This window comes from Centrocercus urophasianus, unplaced genomic scaffold (assembly GCF_019232065.1).
Source record: "Centrocercus urophasianus isolate 14NV4802_14NV808 unplaced genomic scaffold, USGS_Curo_1.0 seq_11, whole genome shotgun sequence".
NCBI lineage: Eukaryota > Metazoa > Chordata > Aves > Galliformes > Phasianidae > Centrocercus > Centrocercus urophasianus.
In genome coordinates, this window is record NW_024884253.1 from 62,492,910 (window position 1) to 62,510,950 (window position 18,041).

Consider the following 18,041-nt stretch of genomic DNA (forward strand, 5'->3'; position numbering starts at 1 on the left):
GCCCCGGCGGGGCGGAGGGCGCGGCGCCGATTGCGCCGCGGCTGCCGCTGGGCGGCCCGGCCGGGGCGGCGGGGATGTCGCTGCCGCGGCTGGAGAAGCCGATCAAGCAGGCCTTCTACAACACGGGCGCGCTGCTGTTCGCGGGGCTGTGTTGCGGGGCCGCCGTGCTGGTCTACTTCATTCTGGAGGCCTTCCTGCGGCCGCTGCTGTGGGCCGTGCTGTGCGGCACCTTCCTGCACCCCTTCAAGAGCTCGCTCACGGCGCTGGGCCGCCGCTGGCTGGGCCGCCTGCAGCGCTCCCGCACGCCCGTGCTGCTGGCCGCGCTGCTGCTGCCTCTCTGCTTCGCCAACTACGGCGTGGAGGCGCTGGGCGAGCAGGTGCTGCGACGCCGGCGGCTCCTGCTGCTGCTGGGCGCCGGCGGGCCGCTGCTTTACGGGCTGTACTGCTTGGGCAGCTCCCTGGGCGTGCAGGTACTGCTGGCCCAGGCCGCCCGCCTCATCTGCCAGGGGCTGGACTACTTCAGCAGCCAGTGGGTGAGTGCGGGGCCGCAGGGAATGAGGAAGGGGCGGCGGCGGGGCTGGGCGCGGCCCGGCGCCATCTCACTTGTTGCGCGACGGAGGTCGTGGGAGCCGTAAGGCGGGCGCGTGTGTGCTGGCAGGTGTCCCGCCGGCTGGTTTGAGCCGCTTACACCAGTGCGTTTGTGGTGTTGGAGAGAGTGTGAAAATGGGAGGAAGGGATGCGCGTGGCTTTCTGCTCCGAATTATTGTCGCGTGCTGGAAAGTGTCGGGGAGGTGTGTTTAGTCCTCGTGAGTGTGGTTAAGACTGAGTAGGCAGGATAGGCAGGCGTTCTCTTTTTTATAAGGAGACGAGTTACGAGCGTTTCCATTTACCTGCGGTGAAGTGGTGAAGGAACACAAGCATGACTTGTCAGTACTGACTGGAAGTTTTGGTTAGTTGCTGTGCCATTGCCTTGCTAAGCTTCAGATTTCCCTCTGGGTTGGCAAACGTCTTATGTAGATGTGTTGTTGCTAGGCTGTGTGACTTGGCTAAGTCCAGTCCCTTATTTGGACTTGGTTAATCACACTGTAACGATGGCTGGTGTGGGAAGGCTGCAAGAAGTTAAGTAGTGCACAACCCCATGGCTGTGCCTGCTCTCTACAGGCTTGTTCGGCTGCATCTGATTCTTATGCTTTGTGCTGGTGCTTCTGAAGTGACCTTCCTGTTCGATGAAGTGCTGTAAGATTTTAACTGGGAAGAAAAAAGAAGTTCCCAGAACTTATAAAGCCTCAAGTTCCTTGGGAGGACATGGGGTTCATGTCAGAAGAGCTAAGTGTGGTCTTCCTTAAGCAAACCAGTTAGCCAGCTAAGCTAACTAGTGATAGGACTCAAGGTGATGGCTTTAAGTTGTGCCAGAGGAGGTTCAAGTTGGGTAATTAAGAAACATAAATTTGCAGGAGTGGTGAGGCATTGAAACAGGCTGCCCAGGGAGGTGGTGGAGTCACTGTTCCTGGAGGTGCTCGAGAAACGTGGAGGTGTGGCACTGTCTGATTCTCTTACTGAGACACTGTACAAGAGAGAACCCCAGCACTCCCCTTTGTAAATTTCCTCTGCTCAGCCAGGCATCTTCTATACATTTTGTAGTGTTTTCCTATTCCAGTTTTCATTTCCATGTTGGATTGCAGGACCATGTTTGCATGTGCATGGCCTGCTTGCTAGCTACACAGGAGTTTTGCAGATTGCAAGTCAGTTTGCTCCATTGTTCTCTGGGATTTGAATGGTTCTTTCTCTGTATTATTGTGCATGAAAATTTGTTAGTACATACTCTGTGATAAGCAAAAGGGATGGTCATCTCATTTTTTGCCCTTAATTTTAGCAGCCTGCTAAGCCAATCCAGATTTCTGTGTTTGGAAATACTTCAGTACACAACAACTTAATACAGAATAAATAATTTTTTTTCTCTTATCCAGTAGGGAACACTTTTTTTTTTTTTTTTGCCAGAAACATAATGTATAAATAATTTAGTAAAAGCTTAAAAAAGATACAGTAATGCCTGTTGCAGTGTGGCTGGTTTTGACAGTGAGAGCTGCATCTGGGTAGCAGTGTGCAGTTGTTTATGGCAGCTTTTATCTTACAAACTGTGATTGTTTGTGCTCTAGGCACATGCAATTCTTTCCAGCAAAGGTGTAAAGTTATTTTCACTGGGAGCTTTGCACCACCTGGCTGCCCCTGCTAGTTGCAGAGAGGATGAACATCCACTGTTCCCTCCTACCTTTCTGGTTCCCTCTGCTGTACTAGGGGAGTGAGAAGTGTCTGTTGTTAGAATTTCACTGAGAAAATTATGGTTTATTTGGGTACCATTTAGTTTTCTAGAAGTATGATACCTACTAAGCCATGATACAGAGATGAAATTTCTTATTTCCAGAACAGTGTTCTCCAAATGCAGGAGTAGCATGTGATAGTGACATAGAAAGCTGCATCTTGGCACCAGTACACTGCAGAGATTTCTGGTGCTGTTGTCCTCAAATCTGGAAAAGCCATTCACAGTGTTGATGAATGAAGATTGAGAAATGATTGCATTCCTGTCCGGGATTTCTTTGACACTTCTGCAATTTGAGTTGGGAATCCTAGATCCCATCATGATAGGCTCCATTCTTTAAGTAGTTGTAAAATCCTGCTTTTGGAGAATAAGCCCAGGATCTTAGGCTGGTCTATAAGCGTCACTTTCCCACCATCTCCTTTCCTTTTTCGCTGTACAGTTAATGCACCTTCTTTGAAAAAGCTTGCTTGAGAAATAGAGGAGACTGATGGGCCTGTTATGTAGAGGATATGTGCTCTACGTGAACATCAAGTAACCTAATAGGGAAGAACAAAGTTTTCCTGTATGTTTTTTGAAACAGGGAGGAGTTTGTTCCATAGCAGACTGATGATGCCGTGTTTATATACATATATATATAGCTATATATATTTATACTCATGTATACCTGTTTATATGCTGCACCAATTTCAGTAGTTGCCCTCAGAGTTCTCGCACTGTTTAAAGACTAATCTTGGACTGCTGTGTCCACTGTAGCTTTGTAAGAGGGATCTTGTATCCAGCTCTATACTAAGGCACAAAAAATTTTTCTGCTCTGTGACGACAATTCAAGTTACTTTATCCTGACGTTCTGCAGTTGCAGTGCTGTACAGGAAATGCTCTTGGTTCTATTTATTTATTTATTTATTTATCTATCACTGGGAGTCAAATGCTTGTGTTTATTTAGGAAGTACTTAGTTTCCCATAAACATCCCAGCGGATGAAATGAATTATACAGCCCTTCTACATTGACTGTGACGTTTATCTTCTGAGTAAATTAAATCCGACGTGGTAATAATGGCCAGGATTCTCCAGGGTGAATTTGGTTATGGGGCTGTCAAGATCTTTGTCCTATGGCTAATCTTTTTTCTGTGGTTTGTCATAAGTTATTGATGAGGTTCAGAAATATGTCTTGTCTGTCTTCTGTGTGTAACTGTAGGTGTCTGAAACTGTTAGCTGGGCTGTATCTGAACACACTGGGTACAACTCATTTTATGCCAGTAGCATGCAGTAAGAGGACCTAATTGGTCCTTTCCTCACTACAGTGCTGGGTAAATCTGGAAATAAGGTTTTCTGTGACCAGTACGTTGGACGGCGTATTGCCTAAGAAGGTGCTGTATGTCTTCGCCTGTCGATTGTCTAATTCTCTCTGTCAAGGAACTGTCAAAGACATCCACCAGGGCTAACACCACTGTGCTGGCGCTAGGTGTCAGCAGTCCTTAAGGCATCCGTGTCAGACTGAAATACTCAAATGTGCTTCCTGACAAACATTTGGGGTTGCAGGCATCTATAGTGTTCTGCTTCTGTAGTGCTGTTGGGGGTCACTTGCAGAGAAGAAAGAGCGTCTATATTTTGCAGAGTTCACCTACTGGGCAATTTCTGTTTTAGCAAAGGAGAGGGTTAAATCTGACTAGAATGTTGGCATAACTATAAGTGAGAAAAATGCAGTTCTGATTTTTGAAGTATTCTTTTTGCCGTTTGTAATCATCCTTTTGCTATTTTGGTGTGACAACCTGTGAAGTCAGCCAGTCAGGAAGTGACTGTAAACGCGTGCTGCCAAAACCAAAGTTCAGGTTTGTTATCAAAACATGGTAGAGATAACTTTGTAGTGTCCTATTTAAAACAAGATAGAGAGGAGCAGGAAAAAACTAGGCTGTTCATAGTGTTTTCCACCTTTTCCTCCATATCCACCTCAGCTTTGGGAGAATGTTCCAGGACTTGCCTATTCTGAAAAGACATATTAGTCTGTTTAGGTTTACATGCCTGAAGTGATTTACAGGCCTGAAGCTGATGCAAGTCTTGAGCCTAGTGATGAACGCCACGTAAAGATGGATATTTCTTTGTATTTATTATTTGAACACAATAGTATTTATTTTATTCCACTTTTGAAAGGAATGTTGGTATAGAGCTGACCAACTTTAGCTGCGCTCTGTGGAATAAAACAAGAAATTAACATAAATCAAAGCTCCATCTGTGGTTACAGTGGCATCATGAGACACTCTCTATCTGGGGGAAAAGTTTGATTCCTGAATAGCTTTGTATTAACAAAGATTCTCATAAGTAATTTTTCCACTGAAATAGGAAACGTGAATTGTAGGAGGGAAGTGTTAGCACCCAGAGCTGCAGATTTCTGTATCTTAGTGTAGTGTATTTCCTTACATTCATGACACAGGAAATGTTGCAGAAGACATGGAAAATGCTTTTAACTCGTGCGGGACAGTATTGATTTGAAGGTCAGTTCCTTCCTGACTCAGAATTCCAACTGTAAGTTCCTAGTTGAGTCACCTCAGAAAGTTGGAATTTTGCTGAGCACCAGGCTTCTGCTTCAACTGGTTTAAAAGTCATGGCATGTTAAAATCCAAAGTATTTAAATGGTTATATATCATAACTGGAGATTCTAGAAGTAGAACAGATGCAAATTTCCATTCCTGTGAGGGCAGTACAGGGAATAAATAACACAGGTGTACACTTGCTTGCACTTTTTTAGAAAAAATCACCATGTCATTTACTTGCTTAGATAATATTTAAAATATCCATTGTTATCACAGAATGGTTTGGGCTGAAAGGGGCAATTTTAGTTCTGAAAACTGGAATAAAAATGATGGGTCCATAATTCCTCACTTACCTCGTTATCTTTTTTCTTGTTTAGAAAAACATTTTCAATTAGATAAAGAAAACATTGTGGTGTTTGTCATGGCAGAGAATTGGCTTTTATTGACGCATGTAATGCCTTACATGGATTCAATTTTTAAGAATGTACTTTTCTGCTCAGCTTTTGCCATCATTCATTCCTTTGAGGAGGAAGAGGTTAGAAATAATGTCACAAGATCTCTTTTTTGGCTGGCATCATCTGGTGTAACACTGCTTTTAAGTTTGCGAAACAAGCATGGAGTGCCTGAGAAGACTCCATGCTTGGGGAATGACTGCTGATGATTGCAAAAGCCTAAAATGATGAAATTCCCTTGTTTTTATAGGATTTGTATGAAATCTAGATATGCGTATACTCGAGACAGCTTGCTTGGAAACATCCCCCCGTCGATTTATAATTTGATTTTGAAAGTAAGTAATGATCGTATGGTCTCTAGGAGAGGTGAGGCTGCATCTCCATCAGTAGGAGAGAAGGGAAGTGCTGCTTTCACTAGCAGTGAAGTATTAAATGAGCTCAGTTGTAAAGCCTCTCCCTTAAAGATTAACCTGCTGATACCAAGAGTGCGCTGTGTAAATAAATAGTGGAATTTACTGTATAGAGTTGAGGAGAAAGAGAGCTCATTCTCATTGAAAACAGATGCCAGAGCCAAACCATTTCTCGTATTTTTAAATTCTTCCATCTTTAACTGGAACTGAAAACAGTCTTTTGCTAACATTGGTTGAAACGTGCTAATAAATCTTACGCTTTCTGACAGTAAGATTAAAAAGAGAAATCGAAACGCCAAAGGAGATGCTTAATGTAAAATCTGCAGCCTTTTTATGGTGTAGTTTTGACTCCAGGTGGCGATTAAAAGAGAACTGAAGCCCCTCAGACTTGCTTAGGCAATTAAAGATCTGCTGTTTCAAAGTTACTGCTGTAACCCAAAAGTGGATACTGAAATAACAGAAATTGCTCTGCAGTAATAGAACTGTTTGTTCAGAGAAGTATACAGCTTATTTATATGTTTGGTTTTAATATGTCTGAAAGCAAAGCAACTTTTTTGTTCATTTAGCAAAGATGCTGGAAAAGGCAAGAAAGATTTGAGGAAGGAGGTCTCTGTCTGCTCAGACATTGAGAATAAATGAAGGAAGGAAGAGGGAAAGCTTTTAAATGCTGATATATAGGAGTTGTTCATTAGTGTAAATATTGAGATCAAATAAGCATTTAAAATGCAGAGTAGATGGTGAAAGGCATCTATGACTGACTTCTGTTTAATAAACAGTTAATGGTAGCTACTGTATTTTGCAGTATCTGAAGAGTGTGCATTAGTTACCTGGTTAACTGTGCCTGCGTAAATCACATCTGTGTGCATTGTGGGTTAGGGTGGCTTGTGTATCCACAGTTAAACTTAATTTCAGTGAAAGCAAAGTGTCTGTTATTCTTCATTTCCATGGAGACAGTTGTTGCAATGGTCATGTTACTGTTCTCATAGCCAAAATGTTTAGAGACCATTTGGGGAAAAAAAAAAAAAAAAAGAGGGAAAAATTATATAACGAAGGCACTTAAAGAGTTAAAGAAACAAAAAATTCCAAAAATCAGAACTAAGCTGTTGCCAAGTTAGAAAGGGATAAAATCCTGTTCTTTGTCAATGTAAGTTAATTTGCTCTGTCAGCTGCTTTCAGCCATGAATTGTTGGAAGGAGGCTGGGGTAGTTCCCATTCAGTGTGCCCCCTGTAGCGTAGGGAAGCGCTACTGAGTTTTGAGAGGTGCTTCGCTGTAAGGTAAACTGATGGTGAGTTGATCGCACCACGGTATCACTGAGGTGAAACCTCTTGAACCAGCCAGAGGCAGTGGAGCATGTTTTCGTTTGTTGGCTGTTAACCATAGGCTCATATCTGGCCTCCCACTCTTGGTTTATTTTTCATTAGAAAATCTAATTGATTCAACTTAGCGTGTCTGTTGTTGGCAGTTTGTCACTAAAAGTTAAAAATTGTCTCCAATGGCATGTGCACACAGATGTTGTGTGGCTGGCATTTAGGAGAAGGGCGTTGTCTTGGAACTGAGTTATCTCTTGCAGTTGTGCTGCAATATGACTTCTGGATGAATTTGATTGAAAACCTGTATTGCCTTTAGCATGCTGCTGTGGGTCAAACCTGATTCATTTATTTATTTATTTCAAATCTTCATGCCTAGGACTTTTAATAAGTTTTAGGCTTTAGTCTTTGTTGGAATAGTCACACAGACTCCTTCACTGAGGGTCTGCCTCTTCCGTGTCATAAAGCAGAATAGAGGTGAATGCTCATTCATTCACTGTGTTCTGCTTTTCTGCCTAATTGCTTGTTCTCTGCCTCTGCCAGTGCATTCTTAGCTTTTGCAGTGAAGTCTGATTCAGCAAATGCAGTTAAAAGCTGCTCTGTTCAAGCTTTGTTGGGATTTATGAATTTATGAATGGGAATTCAAAGGTTTTCTTAGCCGGTTATGGATAGGGAGTCAGAGAATGTTTGTTGAATTTGAGGCAGAAGTATCTCACACATATGAGGTATATTTAAGGAGAACGCACTATTGAAACTTTCTGCAGGTTTTCATACTTATTTCATCTCTACTGCGCATCAGCTATCTCCTGCAGCCTTTTATGGTTTCTGCTTTTTTCTTTTCATCATTTTCAAGCTAAAATTCTTCAAGATTTAATTATAGAATTCTCTCTCTCACGTCATTAATCTGATAAGCAGATTTATACCTGCTTTTTACAAGTAGCGTAACCGAAGTAGTGGTACTTAATTTTTTACTGCAGAACCATTTTATGGCTTCAGTAAAATGAGTTTTGATAAAATTTCATGTGACGAGTTTTGAAGTCATGACTTCTGTGAACGAAAGCTGCTGGGGAGAGGCCTTTTTTTTTGTTTGTTTTTTTGTCCTTCCTAATGACAGTCTTTGATATAAAGCCCCGTTATTTCTTTGAGCTGGAGCACAGAAGCTGGCAAGTTGTGCTGTGGTGGACTGAGTGGTGCTCTGCTGGCTCTGTGTCCCCTAAAGCCCCCCTGGTGCTGCTTCTGGTCCTGTACATTTAGACTCTGATCTTTCCCTAGTAGTTCCAGAGCAGGTGCTTGGATTCTGCTGGATAACCTCCTTCAGGGTTTCTGTCAAGCAAAGAGTGTATTCCCTCTCACGTTCAGACCGTACTGATGTCAGGCCAAAGGCATGTGTGGCCTTATCTCCTTTCACTTAGCGCCGACGTTGCACTCCTCTTGCATGCGGGCTGAAGTCCTGTGCTTGATCCTTCTTTAAGAAGCCTACATTTCAGAATTGAAACCTGACATCAAGCTCCTTGCTACAGCAGCTAGAGGTGTGTGTGCACAATTACAGCTGTACTGTGTGTATGTGTACATAGCTGTGTGTCTTTTTCTTACAGATATGGACATTGGTAGTTGGTTATCTGTTGATGGTTTCATTCAAGTGGAATATAAGCACCGAGCGTTACCTGAAAGCAGTCTCTGTCCCTGTGTGGATCATGCTGCTCTTTCACTTAGGTGAGTAACAAATTATTTTTCTATTGTGTCCATATGTAAAATACATTTAATAGTAGTACTAGAAGCAAGAAAGCCCATCTGTGTCAGCAGTCATTAAGCAAGTCTATATCAAAAGTAGCAAATAAATTTATCAGTAGTCTGTGTAATCTGTGATGCAAATATAAGATTATAATAGAATATGACTGTAGTAATTGATTTTACATGTTTAAGAATGTCAGATTACATTATCATATGAGTTTATGGTGGCAGTGTTGAGCAAATAATAAAAGACTATAATGATGAAGGATTTCAGAACGTATTCGTGATTTACTTTGCTTTAGCAGCAAGTTTCAGGGATTTTGATGAACACATAGACATGCTTTGCTGAGGTTTGTAGCTGTAGATAGCAATTTTGCATTAGCTTATGTTTTGTAGTCTTGTATTTTCTGGAAATACTAGATGAAAAGTTGAAACCCAAGAAGGCACTGCTTGATAACCACTCTAGAGATCTAAAATAGATCCATTTCTTTTTAGGAAGGGGGATTTGGTTTGCCTCTGATTTCTGAAATGTTTTTACTTCATGTATGTTTTAATGTAATTTTAGATGTATCAGCATAGTTTAGAGTCACAGCATGGTAACAGCTTGGCTTATTAATAGAGAAACTTGCTCACCTGCTTTTCTTATTCCTCCATGGGAATGCAAGAATCATGTTTTATTTGTTTTAACTGTCATTGTTTTATGACAGTTTCTGCCTAGTTTTTTCTTCGTTAGTGGGATGCTTACCTTGGTTTTCCTAAATGTAGTGATTATTAGTAGTCTCATTTTTGTTGTTTAAAAATACCGTCTTTTTCAGCTTCTGTGGCAGGCTGCTGGAGAATTCCTGTGTTCCTGGTTATAGTTGTTCTGATGACTGTAGGCATGTTGCATGACCAGCAGAATGGAAAGGAATCTTCTGGTAAGAAATGAATCTCTATCTATTTGAAGTTGAGAACAGGGATTATATCACTGTAAATTCAATATCATGTCAATTGGAAGAATTAACTGGAAGATTTTAGCACATTTATAACAAGGTGGTTTATGTGGACGGAAGTGAATCTTCAGTTTTTTACAGAAAATCTTTGAAATGGATAGTTTCCTTTTCATAGCAAAGTAGCGACTCGTTATCAAGCTCCATCCCCCTTAACTACAGCTGAGAATATATTTCTATAATTTAACACTAGAGAATCCTATATAAAGCCTCAAGCATAAAGAAAGCCCAGGAAAAAGGGAATCAAAGGCTAATCTTGAAGGAAAGGATCAGTGTGGGTTTAATAGCTCTTGTAATACTGTGTGTGAGAGAAATTGAGACAACTCCATCCAGCAAGTTTCTCCTATCTAATTGTTTCTGGTTAATGTGTGTTTTATGGTTTGTGTTTAGACTTTGAGAAAAAATAACTTTCTCCTGTTGCAAATCAATTTTGGATATAAAGAAATGTCATCTGTTCCTATCCAGTAATAGTTGTATGGCTGCTTTAGGAAACTTCTTTCCTGTTTTGCTGTTACTGCTTTCCTGAACGTCATCATCGTCTTGGTTAGTAAAACTATCTGCTGTAGAGATTTTTAGATTAGCTGAACTGTCAGCAACTGCAAATGACTTCATCAGTAGCAGCTCTCTAGCAAGGGAAATGTAAATAACTGCTTTTGTGTTTTGCCTCCAGTTGTAGTACTAAAATTAATAGCATTCATTTGTGTTTGATAACACTGACTATAGATAAGACATATTAAAAACTAACAGTATCTGTTAGTATAATTTGTGTTATTTGACAGCTTCAGTGGATATCAAGAAACACATAAAACATCTTAAGACTTGAGTTTTTTGTTTGTTTTTCTTTTTTCTTAAATTACATACGCATATATTTTACAGGGGCAGAGCTTCCTGGTCAGATGATTTCCATTGCTGCTTCAACAATTGCCATGGCAATTTCCGTGACAGAAGATGAATTCAGTAGTGAACGTTCCTCACAACCCTCAGGTGACTGAATTCTCTGTAAGAAGACATTTAAATTTGCTCTGACAGCATGAAATTAGGGGGAATAAAGAACAAATTTCAAAGTGGGCCCTCTCTTTTTCATTTGTATCAAAATAGCACATTCGTACTTTATCAAAGTGATTTATCTGTTTTGAAAAAAATGCTAAGAAGGCGATATATAAAAAACAGCTTTCAAGTTATAGTGTGTGGCTGTCTGTGCACCTTGAAAACCTAACCAGCAAATTTTATTTTCAGAATGAGGACATTTTTTCCTTGCCTTTATTATTTTATTTACTTTGTTTACTCTTCTCTTTGATTTGTTGTCTGTTACAAGATATAACTGGAGCAGGTACAGGCAGAGAAGAATAAAATTTCTGTACATCACAGTGACAAAAAGACTTCACTGTCTTTTTCAGCTGGCATGATGAATGTCTTTCCTTTAGTGAGTTTACTTGAGGATGTAGCTTGAGTCATGACATTTCACTTGCAAAAACAGAAGTCTATAAGAAATGGCTTGAAAATGTTGCAAAGAGGATGTTCAGATATCCATCACTGGTTTTGAGCTTTACCATCATTTTTCTGAGTACGCCTTTATGGAATGGCGTGGGATACTTGAAAAATAAGCTATTATGGAGACCTGACAACCGAAAGGTTTCATCAATTTCCTGTGAAACAGGTTATTCAACTTGACAGAATATAAGCTTCCAAAGCATCAGCTTGAAATTGGTTGTGTCCGAGTGGTCTACTTGAACACAGGATGTTCTTTATATCCTCTGTAATGAGGAAACTGTGAAGAGGAGGAAGCATAGTGAGTGTGCAAGAGAGAATCCTTTGAGCATGTTATGTTAAGAATGTCTAAAGAGTGCCTTTTGTGAAGCTAAGAAGTTACTTCAGCAGTTGGGTAAAAAACAGTTGATGTAGAGCAATCTCTTCAGAAATCTGTTGAAACAAACACCCTTCCAAATTTTAAATATGTCAGTGTAAACTGTACTTGAAAACAAACTTGTTTTTTAAATATGGAAATGACTGTGGACAATTTACTCTTTTCTCATCTTTATTTCTACATTTTACAAGACTATTATGAAAATAAGCACAGAACACCATGGACATATCCTGAAATTTCAGAATGGAGCATTGTGTGGCAGCCTTCTTTTATTGCTCTTTCTTACATTTAATTTTGGAAGTGGGTGGTGTTTTTTTGCCTGGATTTTGAACATACAGTTAAGAGTCAGTCTCCCACAGATCTATAGTGTAAATGGTTGTGGTTTTCTTTATTGCTGTTTTTTTTTTCTTTTTTAACTTACGTGTTAGTTTTAATTTCTCTTCCTCTTCATGACAACTTCTTTTCTGTTTTCAAATTGTTAAGTTCCCTCTTAGCTGGAAGCAAACTACAGCGGTTTCACAAAGGTGTCTTTTTTTATTTTTATTTTTTATTTTTTTTCTTTGTTTTGTTCTGTTTTTTGTTATTGAGGCAGTTAGCCAGTTTTGTGTTTTTTGGCTTGTGAATGCTGCTGTTCTTTCCCTTCACAATAGAAAAAGGACAAATACAGAGTTTCCTATCTTCTCATCTACAAAGACGTTATGGACTGCATTTAATAAGGTTTTATAGAACCTGAAGACACTCTTTAAGATTCTCGTTTTGTTTGTGCATTTTGTTTAAAGGAGTTTCTTTTAAAGGAGTCCTTGAAAAGATTAATACAAAAATTTCTGTTTTCCTGAGGTTTCCAGAGATTTGTGGTTATTTGCTAAAGTACATCTAGCTTGCAATTAATGTGTGGCAATAAGAGGCCTCTTAGAGGCTGTAGCATCTCTTTTCTGTTCCTCCCTGAACTGTCTGACATGGTGATGCGTGATTTGGGAAAGCCTATGCAGCCCTGTTCTAGCTTTTCAAGTCACAGATCGGTGTGAAAGCTGTTACTGTCATCTAGTGAAATTACAAAGAAATAAAAATAGCAACAACACAAAACCATCAACTGGATAAGCTGGCCGTAGGGAGCAATATTCTGTTCTGCGGTGGAGATTAATGTGATAACTTCCACTTCTTTGCTTTTGTTTGTTTTAGGTGCCACAGAAGGTGATCCACCTCCACAAGCTTCGTCATCTTTCTCCTCTGCGTCCTCTTCTGGGAACAGACAAAGACCTGAGATTGGTTCTTTTCTTAAAAAAAAGAAGACTAGTGATGTTTACTTCATTACACTTGTGTGGGCAATTGTTATTGTCCAGATATGGCTAAATTTATGGATTGTGCAGCTATTGCCAGTGCCTTTTGCAGGTAGTAATAAAATTACTGTGCGTGTTTTTTTAAATGATGACTTTGGATAGCTGTAGACTTTGTGTAAAGTGAAGTAAAAGGAAAGGTCTATAGGCTTATACAGCTTTTTAAAATTTAAAGCTTTTTAATGACTTCCTATTTTCAGGTGTTCAGAGTTCAAAAACATCAATGTTATCTATGAACTGTAGTTTCTAGTAGGATTAATGTGGGCTGTCTGTTACCGTGTAGTGGACAGCTGTCATTGTAAAATTGCTTTGTCTGTTGACTGTTGTTACTATGTACGTTACCTGGAACAATTTAGTGCCACACCTTAGATTGTAGGAATGCTTTTGGTTTGGAGTACTTTTGTTTTCTTCCTTTTGATGTCTTCTCTTTCATGTTTCTGTATGTATTCACAGAAAATATTTTTGCTGTTATTCACTGTTGAAGTACAACTCATACATCTATTTTAATTTCCATTAAAAATATGTTGCTAAATTCTGTGAACAAATCACAAGATAAATTTGATTCTAATTCTAGCTCTCAGGCTAGTTGGCTTTGTCACTTCACGTCTGTGCATCTGTTCTGTTACATATCAAGAAGAATGGAATATTTGATAGCTGTCTGAGGAAGTGATTTATAAGCTGAATGCCACTCCAGTAGCCTTTCTTGGAGGGTAGATAGGGAAGATAGGAACTCTAGAAAAAAGTCTGGCCTGTTGTAAATCTGAATTGTCCTTTCCCCAACTGTAAACAAAGTGAGTTCCCTGATTTCTTTTGGCTTTTCTCTAAACATTAACTATCAGCATTTTTAATGCATCTAATACTGTTTATCCCTTTTCCATGTTTTGTGGGTGGGTCCAGCAAGCAGCAAAAGTACCACAAAGCTGCTTACTCTTTCCCTGTGCTTCAGTGTAGGCTTATCCGTAGGCTGTGTTGCCCCCACTGAGGCATGAGGCTAGCACCGCAGTCCCTCTGGTGTGCCTGCTCTCTAATGGGGCGCTTCTGCTCCTCTGCCCTTCTTGTTCCTTCCTCCTCTCTGTTCATTTCCTCCCTGTTCTTTTCTATGTTCCTTCCTCCTCTCCTCTAGCGTTTTCTGCTCTTTCTTAAAAACACTTTCATGGAGGCAGCACATGTGGCTCAGCTGTGGTCTGCTATAGGCATTGAGGAGCTGGCTAGAACCACCTCATACTCTTCCCTGGTCTCTTTCTGTGGAGGCCACTCTGCTACCTGGTACACAAAGACATTATAGACTCTCCTAAAATTATCTCCTACATTATAGACAGTTTCCTAAAAATCTCAAGGGTGGTGTAATAGTTGGAAATAACTGCTTGTGTGGGAGGGGAAAATGGGCACAATAATTTTGCAGTTAGGCAGACAACGGTGGTTGGTTGTAAGCTTGATCCAGACAAATTCAGATGAGAGTGCGAATCTGTAATTGAAATGGATGAATACTGCTGTTGCCAGTCCCTAAGGTTAAATCAGCTACCTGAGCAATAAACTCAAGCCAAAATAGAAATTAATTTTGAGAATGTTTTGTGACCTGCTGTCTTATGAGAAACACTGGGCAGTAAGTGCTTTTTCTTAGCCGTAGACAATGAATGTAACTCTATCACCGCAAAAATGTTATGAGAAGGCAGTATAATGATGAACAGAGCTGAAATTATACCAGTGGATCACATCAAGTGTGAGAAAGCAGATGAGAATAAACCCAGTTTAATAAAAGAGAAGTGGTATTAAAAATACGTAGTAGTGGAAAATAGCAGGGCATATAAAGCAAGTTTTCTTGCAACTTTCCAAGTTTAAGGCTGATAAATATACTTAAATTCAGAGACCTGGAGGAGATTGCTTCTAGCGTGTTTAAAAGCAAACATCATCAACAACAAATCTTGAAGTTCGAAGGGGTTACTTTTGATAGCATAACTCACAATAGTAGAAAGGATGCATGTGAAACAGCATTTAGATTATTAGTAATATCTTGCAACCATTAATGTTTTTCCTTGAAATAATTTTTCATTCAGTGGAATGAGATGCTCTTAAAATTGCTTGATGTAGAGGGCAGAAAGTAATTATTCCACAAAATGAAAAGGTGAAAGGATGACTTTTGAATTCAAGAGCTAAGCAATAAACCAAATTGTGGAACACTGTAGCATTTGCTCAGTGATGTCAGCCTGGTATTGTCTTGCCTTAAGGTCTTTCATTTGCTTGCTTGTTCTGTCAAATATATATTTCACTTTTTCTCTCGACTCTTTATCCTACTGTAATTTCAGCTGTGTGATTGTTAGACTTGTTGATATCCCATTTGCAGAAAGTGTGCAGTCAGTTACTTTAGAAGATACTGTTCAAATGTTTGTATTTAAATAACAGCAAAAGTTTAGAACGCCATTTCAAATGTGTCGCTTCTTGAAAATGCAAACTTTCCCTGGTTTGCCACCAGTGTATTTACCATCAGTGGCATTCTGTCATACAAAGCTTCAACCTACAAGTTAAGTGCTGTAGGTTGGCACTTGCGCTTTTCTCCTGTTTGTTCACCTGATGATCTCTGTAAGAAAGCTTACTAGATTATTTAATTTAAGAGGCTAAATCCTGTATTTGCCACATGATGGTGCCAGAGGCAAGCAAACCAAATCTCAGTGAATTGTTGAGTGAGCTCTTCATATACTTGAATTGCTTTAAAGTAATAGGCTTTTGTGGAACCTTGATAAATGCACTGTGGGTGTTAGAAGTTTACCTTTGGGGCCACGGATGTCATTTTGGATGTCTCCAAGTAGAAGCGTAAGGAGTGTTTTGCATGATGGGAGGATTGTTGTAGTATGGAAGTGTGGCAGTAAGTAATGCATCTAATTTGGAGAAAGAAAATCTTTTTTAAAACTGTGTTTGAATCTAGTGATGGGGAGTTCAGTATCAAATATTGCAGTAAATATGATATATAGGATCATGTTATGTTTTTAGCGACTTACATGTTCTCACTGATACTCCAGTAAAATCAGTTGTATTACAGAGGTTGAATAAAAAAAAATGTGGCAAAAAAAAAAAATCAGGATATTAAAGGCCCATTAGCTTCTGAGGAAAGTTTTGTATGTAGCATTCTTTCTTTGCTTTCACATTCTTTATCGTGATTTTTTTACTAGTTTTTGAGTAAATACTCAGTAAGCAAGGAGAACAGAGATGTCTTAGAAAAAAACGTATGTGGAAGTTTCTGGGCAGTATCTTATTGGAAGTAAACAGATACCGGTGTGGTTTTTTTCCTTAACTGTAATGCTAGACTTCTAATGTTGTTAAGTACAGTGGATCCACGTCAGGAATATCGGAGAAAAGCGATCTGTGATAGCAAAACGCTTCTTTTCAAAAGGAAAGGGAAGAGTTGTTCATCGAGTGGGTCCAGAGGAGGGTCATGAAAATGATCAGAGGGGTGGAGCACGTCTCCTACAAGGGCAGGCTGAGGGAGCTGGGGCTCTTCAGCCTGGAGAAGGCTCTGAGTGGGCTTTATAGTGGCCTTCCAGTACTTGAAGGGGGCCTGCAAGAAAGCTGGAGAGGGACTTTTCAGAAGGGCAGGCAGCGACAGAGCAAGGGGAAATGATTTTAAAGTGGCAGAGGGTAGATATTAGGAGAAAATACTGTGAGGGTGGTGAGGCACTGGAGCAGGTTGCCCGGAGCAGCTGTGGATGCCCCCTCCTTGGAAGCATTGAAAGCCAGGCTGGATGGTGCTGTGAGCAACCTGGTCTAGTGGGAGGTGTCCCTGCCTGTTGCAGGGGGCTGGAACTAGATGATCTTAAAGGTCCCTTCCAACCCAAACCATTCTGTGACCTATTTCTTTTATCTGGTTTTGAGGAGCAGTGTAGATTTTTTCTGAAGCTTTTTGTGATGATCTTCAAACCAAGATACAGAGCTGATCTCAAGATAATGTTTTAAATGTTTAAAAGCAAAAATCATCAGTAGTTGTATTTCAGTTGAAGGTTTGTATACTCACTTTGTGATCTGTTGTCAGTCTCTTGATAGAAGAGGTAGGTTTAGCAGAATAGAAGGCCTGGAACTCGAGGAATGAGTGAAGAACTTCTCTTACATATAATCTTTTAATAAGTTCTAAGCGTGATATCTGTGCTGTGTATGTACATATGAACATATGATAAACCCACTGTACTGGAATCACAGGTTGGCACCTGCTTATCTTAGGCCTTGCTGAAATCTTAGATGCCTAAGTATGCAGTGCATGGGCACTTCTGTTCTTGTGCAGTTTGAATTCAGTGTAGATAAGTGTGTCTGTTAAGTGAATGAGGAGATCAGTAGTAAAATCACTTCAAAATTCTCAAGGTGGTTTCTAATGCAGAATAAAAACTTTTCTTTCTTTTTCGACGATCTTCCATAGTCGCATAGTTTTGTGGTCCTCCTCTGAAAATCACTAATCCTTTTATTTCCTTCTTGTGGTTGCAGCTTGGGCACTTAAAAAACTCGTGGTTCATTTTGGAGTTCTGAGTTTCATGGCAAAACGTTGCAAAAGTTGGTGGCAACTTGTTGAAAACTTTGTGAAAGAACGTCAGGAAGCTCTTGCACCGCGTCCCATCAGAGGGCTTGGAAGAGTCATGCTGAAGCTTGACAGTAAGGTATTTCTGCTTACTTTCTTAAGCAACTGAAAAATCTGTTTTGTTCTATGTTAACTGTTTGCTGAGGCGCTTTAACTCCAAAATGAACGTCTGTCACTAATAGAAATGTCTGTCATGTAAAAGTATATTTGTCTTGCAGTGTAATTTAGACCTTGTCTCTTCTATCACCATTCACACTGAAGTACACATTTAACTTTTGTTCAGTGTACGCAGAGCCTGACAGAAGTCACTTACGAAAGTTGAGTTAGCTTTAGAAGATTCCTTATCTGAGTCCTGCAAACTTCTTAAGTTCAGTCTCCTTATCTGGTTGCAAAGATTTTGAAGTTAAACTTACTGAGCTTGGAAGTGAAAGATGAAATGTTTCTTCTTCTGTTGTGCAGACTGAAGGGTCTGAGCTGGCTTGAATGTATTTGTTTATACTAACCACATGGACAAGAAGTTGTTGAACATGGTGGTATGGTAAAGAATGGAGGC

General features: G+C 40.0%; 1 protein-coding gene across 1 annotated transcript in view; it reads left to right on the plus strand.

Moving 5' to 3' along the window:
• Positions 1 to 2: 2 nt before the first annotated feature.
• Positions 3 to 18,041, plus strand: part of TMEM245 (transmembrane protein 245) — a gene marked incomplete at its 5' end in the record, with an annotated part of 71,748 nt that continues 53,709 nt past the window's right edge. Inside the window, 6 exons of the mRNA XM_042839191.1 lie at positions 3 to 533; positions 8,611 to 8,728; positions 9,562 to 9,663; positions 10,612 to 10,719; positions 12,779 to 12,988; positions 17,398 to 17,567. Of these exons, the coding sequence (XP_042695125.1) occupies positions 3 to 533; positions 8,611 to 8,728; positions 9,562 to 9,663; positions 10,612 to 10,719; positions 12,779 to 12,988; positions 17,398 to 17,567 (1,239 nt within the window). The remainder of the gene's footprint in view (positions 534 to 8,610; positions 8,729 to 9,561; positions 9,664 to 10,611; positions 10,720 to 12,778; positions 12,989 to 17,397; positions 17,568 to 18,041) is intronic.